This window comes from Haplochromis burtoni, unplaced genomic scaffold, assembly GCF_018398535.1.
Source record: "Haplochromis burtoni strain Fernald_Lab_line unplaced genomic scaffold, NCSU_Asbu1 Contig_39, whole genome shotgun sequence".
In the NCBI taxonomy this organism is placed as follows: domain Eukaryota; kingdom Metazoa; phylum Chordata; class Actinopteri; order Cichliformes; family Cichlidae; genus Haplochromis; species Haplochromis burtoni.
Genome location: NW_024582400.1, coordinates 496,469 through 506,846, shown reverse-complemented (window position 1 = coordinate 506,846; position 10,378 = coordinate 496,469). Strand labels below are relative to the sequence as shown.

The 10,378-nt window shown below is 41.6% G+C and overlaps 1 protein-coding gene across 3 annotated transcripts in view; it reads right to left on the bottom strand.

Moving 5' to 3' along the window:
- Window positions 1-5,384, bottom strand: part of LOC102314123 (tubulin alpha-1A chain) — a 12,423-nt gene extending 7,039 nt beyond the window's left edge. For 2 of the 3 annotated variants that reach the window (XM_042219865.1, XM_005919888.3), the window contains exons 1-4: window positions 5,367-5,384; window positions 5,029-5,251; window positions 4,778-4,926; window positions 3,776-4,702 (exon numbers count right to left, since the gene is read on the bottom strand). In XM_042219865.1, the coding sequence (XP_042075799.1) occupies window positions 3,776-4,702; window positions 4,778-4,926; window positions 5,029-5,251; window positions 5,367-5,369 (1,302 nt within the window). In that variant the 5' untranslated portion in view covers window positions 5,370-5,384. Of the gene's footprint in view, window positions 1-438; window positions 588-685; window positions 909-1,976; window positions 2,024-3,775; window positions 4,703-4,777; window positions 4,927-5,028; window positions 5,252-5,366 lie in introns of those variants that run through there. The other variant, XM_005919887.3, reaches the window with a different exon arrangement.
- Window positions 5,385-10,378: the final 4,994 nt, after the last annotated feature.

The window sequence follows — 10,378 nt, the reverse complement described above, 5'->3', positions numbered from 1 at the left end:
AAGCGAAGGGAGGCGGTGATGGAGGAGACGATCTGACCAATCAGCCTGTTGAGGTTGGTGTAGGTGGGACGCTCGATGTCCAAGTTCCTGCGGCAGATGTCATAGATGGCCTCATTGTCCACCATGAAGGCACAGTCAGAGTGCTCTAGGGTGGTGTGGGTGGTCAGGATGGAGTTATAAGGCTCCACCACAGCTGTGGACACTTGAGGAGCTGGATAGATGGCGAATTCTAGCTTTGACTTCTTGCCGTAGTCAACAGAGAGACGCTCCATGAGCAGAGAGGTGAAACCCGAGCCAGTTCCTCCTCCAAAGGAGTGGAAGATGAGGAAACCCTGCAGCCCTGTGCACTGGTCAGCCTGGTGGTAGAAAATAAATCTTTTTATTGTTACTAGTTACACTGGAAATTTTAACTCATGACATTACAAGTGATAAACTCACCAGTTTACGAATTCTGTCAAGAACCAGGTCAATGATCTCTTTCCCGATGGTGTAGTGACCTCGGGCGTAGTTGTTGGCTGCATCTTCCTTTCCAGTGATGAGCTGCTCGGGGTGGAAGAGCTGGCGGTAGGTTCCTGTACGGACTTCATCTGTATTTGGAAGACATTGAGAATATACTCAAAGATTAGGAATGATGGTTTGGTTTGACACTTAATTTATCACTCTCTAGTTATTCCTGCATTCTTACCAATGACAGTTGGTTCCAGGTCCACAAAGACAGCCCTGGGAACATGTTTTCCAGCTCCGGTTTCACTGAAGAAGGTGTTGAAGGAGTCATCTCCTCCTCCAATGGTCTTGTCACTGGGCATCTGACCATCCGGCTGGATGCCGTGCTCCAGGCAGTACAGCTCCCAGCATGCATTGCCTATCTGGGCACCGGCTTGGCCAACATGGACAGAGATACACTCACGCTGCAAGAACAAGTGGTTCAAATGTCAAACAAAGATCTGAAGTAAAAGCTACATTTTAATGTCTTTGTCACAGATTTTCTGTCCAGCTTTAATACACTAATCAGAGGAGATTATTCAACAGAAAACAACCCCAATGGCAGACAGAAATTCTGTTGTATTTTGTAGCATCAAAAGGGGACTTTTTATTGGTAACTTAAAGAACACAAAGGTCTGTACTACAATGGCAGGAAAAACATCTCAAATGAACTGACAAAGGCATATGCACAGACTATATATCAGAGTTATTATAGATGTACAAATTTATCACTACTTACTGTTATTTATTTATGTTTTCATCTTTTTTTGTTTTCAATTCACTTTATTTGCAGTTAGTTTTTAGAATGGCTTGCTCATTTCAGTTTAGTCTTTATTGTTTTTAAATTTTTTGTTTCAGTGTTTTAGTTTTTTCACAAATTAACTGGGGCATTTATTGTAGTGGGGATTTAAGAAGTTTAGAAAGCGTATTAAAATAAACCACTCTCATACCATCATGAATACTGTCATGTAGACATGCCAGTTTCAGTGCTTGATATGTTGACACATTTGACCAAATTTGAAACTAAAGAAGAAAACTAAAGACATTTCCTATACATTTGGATTTAATTTTAGTTACTTGGTTAATAAAAAAATATCATTTGAATCAGTTTTGGTTTCAGAATAGTTTTTTTTTTTAACTTATTTTTATTGGCTAAAAGGAAGAGGTGAATTTAATCAGACATTTAAGAAAGATCAGAAAAGAACAAAGAAAGGAATGGGAAACAAAGAAAACCACACCAGAATATAACCTTCAAAATAAAACAGGAAGTAAACTGAAAGGGGGTCCAAACTTAGTAAGATGCAGAAAAATACAGGAGGCATTTGGAAAGAATAAATACTCCAAGAAAGAGATAAACTAATAAATAAATAAAATAAAAAAAAATCACACTCCATTTTATACACCCAATGTCCCTGTGAGAGTTTTTTTTCTCTCAGAAATCATACGAAGCTGTTCAACAGAGGAACTTAAACAGAAAATGAAAGGCTTCTCACCATATTTTTGGAGCTTTGAGGAGTCCCTTGTTCACTTGAGAGGAGTGGCTGGGGATATTGTGTGTGAAATGCAAGTGCAGTAAGCTGCTTTATAGCCAAGCATCACCAAGCAACAGCCTGCAATGTTGTGGTAACTGGAGGAGCTGAAGAAGCAAACACCAGCTCCTTCAATAACAAATGAGGGTGCAGAACACAAAAAAGAAAACCCACTGTAGAAACAGAAGGTACTAAAGCTGTTGTTATACACACAAGTAACCAACAGTGAAATATTTGGCCCATAACTGTGTCACCTCACCTAATTTTTCATGTTAGATTTAAGGTAAATCTGCTGTTCTGTCTGTGCAGTCAGTACCTTGTGGTTCAGATCTGAATGAAAAATTTAAATATGATGGAAACATTTATCTGTGGATGGCTCTAACTCATAACTCTTTAATTTAAAAAAAAAGTTTCTGTGTCAAGCATTACTTCTTTAATGAAATACTGCTCAAATTAGAAGTTTGGTCATGTTGAAGTGACACATTGGCAGCCTGGGTTTTCTAATCTTGCAGATGAATGATAACGGATACCTCCCCAGAGTGAATGAATAGGCTTTTGTTACAGCTCACCGTTGCATCACCACTTTAGTCAAGATTCATTTGCAATGCAAAGGCAGCATATTCCCCAAGGAAAACATTGCAACACGCTTTCCTCAAAGCCAGCTGACATTTGAGATCACCGTTTCTTTTCCAGTAGGTCTCAGTTCAGAGCTTTCAGCTATGTACACAGGAGAAAGAAAAGGGGAGTATGGTGGTACTATTGAGAAAACCGGATAAATGCAATACCTGAGGCTGGAGATTAACAAAGGATTATGTTTTCCTAAGGAATTTTCCTCAAAAGATTAATTTCTTAAAAACCACCAGGTCACCAGTGACCTGTTTGTGGTAGGGGTAGTTTCTTTTACCCAGATAGAAATCATTTACCAGTAGGCCAGAATATGTAAGATCTAAAAAGTAATATCTTTTAGTTTCTGAAACTAGAATGTCTTCCTCCCATCACCCACAGCTTGTTCTGAAGGAACAATCTAAAGTATCATGAGGCGATTGTGATTTGGTGCTATATAAATAAGATTGAATTAATTAAACTATACAGTGTAACCCTACACCTAAGAGGGTTGTTGGTGAACTGGAGGAAGTTAACAGGTTAGGTTTAACAAGAACTTCCCCAGTTTCTAAATGGACATATTATATTGACTAAAGTGCTTTAGGAAGTTTATAACCCAAAATGAATTTCAGAACAAATCCTCTAAAGTACAGATTTACTGTCTACTGATGCCTTTTCAGAAACCTGTTTTCCTTAGAAGATGTTTTTTGTGTAAACCTTGTGTGCTATTACCCGTGTAATCTATTGTTGGGAACTGTTAAATGTTTCACCCGTGCATCTGCTGGTAACCCTAGAGCTGTAACCACAAACTATCACCTAAGGTTTCCAAGAACATGCTCAGACTTGGTTTCCCTAGTTACTGTTCTCTCAGGCCTTGTTTGCTTTCAGGTGTCAGCTGACAACAACAGACAAGTCATTATAGTTCAACAGCAAACATGCACATTGCTGGAGGAGACACATATAGTGGGAGAAACTGAAATGCACAGACAGACAAATGCTTTGCACTCTTGGTTTATTTTTGCACACACATGCACACACATATATATAAAAAACCAATATGGCATTGCTCACTGCTGAAATACAATAATGATATCATTATGCAAAACTAAAACGTATTACTCCTCCCCCTCTCCCTCATCGCCGATGCTGTCGGTTCCCACCTCCTCATAATCCTTCTCCAGGGCAGCCATGTCCTCTCTGGCCTCTGAGAACTCTCCTTCCTCCATTCCCTCTCCCACATACCAGTGGACGAAGGCCCTCTTGGCGTACATCAGATCGAACTTGTGGTCGAGTCGAGCCCAGGCCTCTGCGATGGCAGTGGTGTTGCTCAGCATGCACACGGCTCTCTGCACTTTGGCCAGGTCTCCTCCAGGAACCACGGTGGGGGGCTGGTAGTTGATGCCCACCTTGAAGCCTGTAGGACACCAGTCCACAAACTGAATGGTGCGTTTCGTCTTGATGGTGGCGATGGCGGCGTTCACTTCTTTGGGTACTACGTCACCACGGTACAGAAGGCAGCAGGCCATGTACTTTCCATGGCGAGGGTCACACTTCACCATCTGATTGGCCGGCTCGAAGCAGGCATTGGTGATCTCAGCTACAGAGAGCTGCTCGTGATAGGCCTTCTCTGCTGAGATAACAGGGGCATAGGTGGCCAGAGGGAAGTGGATGCGAGGGTAGGGCACCAGGTTGGTCTGGAACTCTGTCAGGTCCACGTTCAAGGCTCCATCGAAGCGAAGGGAGGCGGTGATGGAGGAGACGATCTGACCAATCAACCTGTTGAGGTTGGTGTAGGTGGGACGCTCGATGTCCAGGTTTCTGCGGCAGATGTCATAGATTGCCTCATTGTCCACCATGAAGGCACAGTCAGAGTGCTCTAGGGTGGTGTGGGTGGTCAGGATGGAGTTGTAGGGCTCCACCACAGCTGTGGACACTTGAGGAGCTGGGTAAACTGCAAACTCCAACTTTGACTTCTTGCCGTAGTCAACGGAGAGACGCTCCATGAGCAGAGAGGTGAAACCGGAGCCAGTTCCTCCTCCAAAGGAGTGGAAGATGAGGAAACCCTGCAGCCCTGTGCACTGGTCAGCCTGCAGGGGAACAAAAAAGCACTATTTTCTCCATACATAACTACACTCTAAACTAATACATGTAGATAAACTCACCAGTTTACGAATTCTGTCAAGAACCAGGTCAATGATCTCTTTGCCGATGGTGTAGTGACCTCGGGCGTAGTTGTTGGCTGCATCTTCTTTTCCAGTGATAAGCTGCTCGGGATGGAAGAGCTGCCGGTAGGTTCCTGTACGGACTTCATCTGTATTCACGAAAAATAACTGTATATGAGTATATGAGAAAACTTTTCAAATCCTTTACATATAAATATATTTAAATTTATATTAAAAAATTGAAATTTTACCAATGACAGTTGGTTCCAGGTCCACAAAGACAGCCCTGGGAACATGTTTTCCAGCTCCGGTTTCACTGAAGAAGGTGTTGAAGGAGTCGTCTCCTCCCCCTATTGTCTTATCACTGGGCGTCTGACCATCCGGCTGGATGCCGTGCTCCAGGCAGTACAGCTCCCAGCATGCGTTTCCCATCTGGACGCCTGCCTGGCCAACATGAACAGAGAGGCACTCCCGCTGCAAGACCAGGCCACATTAACATTAGAAAAGGCTTTGTGGAATCTAATAGGCAACACTATCACACCTTTAAAAGTGGACATTACAGAGTCTGTAAGACACTGCAGAAACTTACCATGGTTCTAAATTCCTGCTGCTGACTGCGAGGATCTGCAGGCGAAATCTGCTCTCTCTCAAGATCTCTCTGGTACTTATAGTATCTCCAAACTCTATAGTAACGGGTCTTGTTGTTCACAAATGGGGGTTAACTGAGTTTACCAGAGGGCAAAATCATTGTCCCGACACGCTCGGTCACACATCCATGACCATTTTTCCTGTGGAAAGATAATGTATAACCCTGAGCCCATACATCAGGCACACAAAACTCATTTAACTCACAAGCACCTAAGGAAAAAGCACAGAGTGGTTAATAAACTCAAAGCTCTGAGGGGGGCTCAAAGCTCCATGTGAGAGAGTCAAAGGAATTCTACATTCCCCAAATATTTGTAAACAGAATATTTTTAACAGCCCCCCTCACAGCCTGTTTGTACGTTGCCCAGATGTAAGTTACATTTGTGGGCACTTCAGCAAATTGAGCTTATAGGATCAATGTTATTTACTGAAACTGATAAGAAGAGAAACTATAAAGGAGCAGGTCTGTTCTTTAATGTAAGCAAAGTAAGTAATTTTAACAAGAAATTTAACAACTCATGGGCTTCAGTGATAATGTATAAAATAGCTTTTTATAAGCTTTATCCAGTTACTTATGTGAAATGTAGCCTAATTAGTTTTAGGATTTGACTTTGGCTATTTCATTTAAGCCCTTTTTTCTGACTACATTTAAATGTTTGCATATTTGCATTTTGTTATGAAGTACCATAAGACCACAAAGAGCCAGGGACTAAATTAGAAAACCACAGAAAAGGGAACACAAACAGTCAGGGAGACAAGCCTACAGTGTATACCCACTGGCCACTTTATTAGGTACACCTGAGGTACTACTAGAACCAGGTGGGAGCCCATTTTGCCTTTAGAACTACCTTAATTTTCATTGCATAGATTCAACAAGGTGCTGGAAACATTCCTCAGAGATTATCCATATTAACATGACAGTGTCCCACACAGTTCAGGTTACACACATGCATCACAGCATGTAACCCCAGAGGCCTAATGGATAAGGCACTGACCTCCTAAGCCAGGATTGTGGGTTTGAGTCTCATATGTGGGGATTTCCAGCTGTTGAAGTGGGCCCTCAACCCAGAGCGCAATGAATTGCAGCCATCCTCATTTGGCCCGTGGTCTTTACACTGGTTAACTGTGTTGCTACAATTCCATAATGGGAATCTCCCCTGTCACCATAACCCAAATGTGCTCTATTGGAATGAGATCTGGTGACTGTGCAGGTCTAACCAGGAGTTTTTTTTAAGGCTTTCCACATGCACATGTAAAATGCAGATTGGAGTCAACAGATTATATGAATTATATATTTCTTTGTCGCTGGAGGGCACCCAAATGTCAACTAGTCACTGAAACTTGCAAAGTACAGGGAAGGACCGTCACTGTCAAACAGATAGGGGTGGCAAAAGTGCAGACATTCTTTGCTTAAGTAGAAGTATAGACATCTGTTTTTAAAACGACTCTGGTAAACACTGAGGTACTGACTCAACATCTGTATTCAAGTTGAAAGTAATTAGTGGTCCAAAGTAAGCCCTTTAGGAGTTTTCCACCAGCGTTTTTTTTTTTTTTTTTGCCAAGCTAACTGACCTAACTGAAAATGGTATTAATACAAGGGAACAAACTTTCTAATGATTTTGCTCATCTTGACTACGTGTGATGTAGAACAAAGTGCATTTTTAAGAATAGCTCTATGCTGTTGTTGAGATAAACCTAAGATGGAAAAAGAATCACTTAGAAATAATTTGTAATAATTTAAACTGTGAGTAGATTATGTTTACAGGCTGTGATCAGCTGACCTGTGATGCTGCTGCCTGAGGAATTCAACAAGATCTAAGCATGGAGACAAAGTCAGAGAGGCAAGGACTGGACATATACAGAGGACGGATAGTCGATATAATGGACAAAGGTGATGAAGATGGAGTTGCAAGAGAGAAGAAAAGAGGAAGTAAAGTAAAAAGTAAAGTAAAAACTTCACTTCAATAGCACCTTTACAGATATTGGTCCCAAAGTGCTGATCAGAAGCAAGAAAAAACATTACACATCAGTATACTGAAAAAGTTACTTAAAAGCAGTTGTAAAAAGAAGTTTTTAGTTGCTTTTTAAAAAGCTCAACAGAGTCTGCAGACTTCAAACTAAAGGTGAGAGAGTTCCAGAGTCCTGGTGGTACTATTGAGAAGGCTCTGTCACCTTTAGTTTTCAGGACCTTAGGGACCCCCTAGAGTTCTTTTTCTTTAATATATGCCAGTGCTTGACCATTTAGAAACCTATAAGTGAGAACCAAGAGCTTGAAATGTTTTCTGGAAGCCACTGGAGCTGGACGAGTAGTGCTGTGACATTAGAAAATCTCTTTGATTTGGCCAGAATTCTGGAAGCAGTGTTCTGTACAGTCTGCAGATGGTCCAATGATGCTTTAGGAAGGTGAATAATGAGCTACAGTAATCCAATCTCGAAGAAACAGTAATGACCATCTAAAGTAAAACCAGAGTCAAAATTTGATGGAAGGTTTAGCATGAGATGCTAATCCATCTTTTTGCACTGTCTAAGCACTTGTGTAAGACACGCAGTTGTGATACCTCATGAGGCTTAAAAAAGAAACATATAACTGAATCATTCCAGTAGCAGTGATATGAGATATCTTTAAAAGTGCTTAAAATGTTCTGTAGAGGGAGCACATAAATCGGAAATAATATGCATAATAATAATAAGCAGCCACATCAGAAAGATATGATGTAAAGGATTGTAAGGCAGTGGTCTTGGGAATATTTGTGATTGGGGTGGTCTGCTCATCTCCACTCCAGAGTCTGGACTCTGGAGTGTGTGTACGGTGTTCATGTCTGTGTCTGTCTGTGTTGGGCGAGAGCTGAGTGTTTGTGTATGTGTACGTAAGGATGGGAATAAATGTTTGTGTCTGTGTCAGGTCGGGTCTTAGATTCCACTCCTCTCTCCCCCTAGGTATGGGGGTTTATCTACCCCCACCATACTCCCTGCCAGTGGCTGGTGCCCCACCTGCTGGTACATTGGTGGTTCTCTGCGTCCAGGGCTGAGTGCTCGGGTGTGCACTGGCTCACTCCTGTGCAATATCTCAGTCTACCCCCCCGGCTCTGTCTGTCTTTTCTTTCCAGTCCCCCGGTCCTCTCAGTTCTGATTGTAAATACTTAAAATAAAATACAGATAAATAAATAAACAATCCTGATAAAAAACTTCTAAATATGACAATCAAGTGGTCCAGTATAGCAAAAGAACACTTAGGAAAATAAATATTAGACAATAATTCTGTTTGCTACAGCGCTGTAAAGGACAGGCAAAGAAACCCCAAACATAAATAAATAAATAAATAAATATTTGTGATTGGCTGTCCAATGGGGAGAGGCCAAGGTTTAGCCTCAGCACTCCCTGATTTGTTCTCTTCATAGTCCTTCCTCATGGCAAAGACAAAGATTTAATTTCAGTGTGAGCTCATCTGAGATTGTCAGAAAGAATCAACAGGAAGAACATTTTAATGACCTTTTACAGATTAAGTGAACATGAACGTTTGCTCAGACACCTGGTTAAACTTAGGTCTAACCCTGAGCTAAGTTTTTTGGCACAAAAAAAGCAGGTCAGAGTAGATTCAATCAATTCTGAGTATTTTCAGTATTACTTATCATCCTGGTGCACTTTATCATAAGTCAGAGTCCATCACTGTAATCATGTTTTATAGTGGAAACCAGTGCTATTTTGATGTTAGCACGTTTCCCCGTGTCAGACTTTACACAGTGCTCTGTCGGTGTCTGAATAATGAACTGTTTCTTTGCCTGTGTTGTCTTTGGGGAGTTGGACAAACCCAAGTACGGTTGTCTCACACAGTCTGCCTGGTGAGAGTTTGGAGTGGCACGGTGGTTGGCTACACCAATAGCCTGCAGGGCTTCAAGCTGAAGGTGAGCTCCACCCCTATGTGTCAAGAGTAAACTTTGCAGAGGACATTGCGGCAAACAAATCTCAAAAATCTTTTATATAATCAGATTTTATAACTGAGAACATCAGACACAACAGAATGCTTGTACAGTGTTTGTATTAGATGTTCTGAGTAGAAACTTTAGATGACCATTTTTGCCATTCCTGCCTGCCATCAAAGTCTACTTTAATATCCTGGAGTCCAGCCTTGCCAAGATGCTCAAGATGAGCACCATGGTTCAGGGTCTGGGTCTTCAAAATGACCCTGAATGTCCAGACCATCAGGATCACTTACACTAAGTAACGGTCATTCTGTTGATGAAGAATCAAACTGTAGTGATAAAATATTGTGGATTAACTTCTGATCTGTGAAAGTTTTAATTGCTCTTTAGTTTTTAATTTTGGTTTTAATTATATATCCAAAAGCAGCATAAAGAGTAATGTTTTCTTTTCTTTTTATTGAACAGACACTGCTGAGATAAAGCAGCAAAGATGCAGTTCTTATGCTTCAGCAGAGCTGTCAGACCCTTCAGGTGTCCAAAAGACACACAAAAAACTGACCCTCAGACCTTCCCTGACCATTGTTCTTTCACTCTGTTTTTAAACATGTTTCCAGTGTGTCTTGTTTCGCGACATGTCTACCTGAACCTGTTAAAAGTAGTAATAATTAACCGTGCCCAGATGTAACTATTAGCTTTCAAGGACATCCAAACAAGCGTTTATGGAACCCCTCTGTGTCAACATCCGAGTGTTACAACAGAAGGGAGAATACCATCAGGTGTAGGGATGGGTACCGGTGTCCGGTTCTGACATAAACGGTAGTAACCAGACCGAAAAGCAGCGCACATTTCGGTGCTTTATTTCGGTTTTTTTCCTGAGCTGTGATACACTTCTAGCCAATCATTTTACGTTTCCGAGGATAGTAAGCGGGTCCAGGTACGTACGTTCTTTTATGCAGAGCTACAGATTAAAAATGTCCAAGGCGAAGCGGTCAAAAGTCTGGCTGTACTTCACAGCAAAAGATGCAAACTCAGCAGC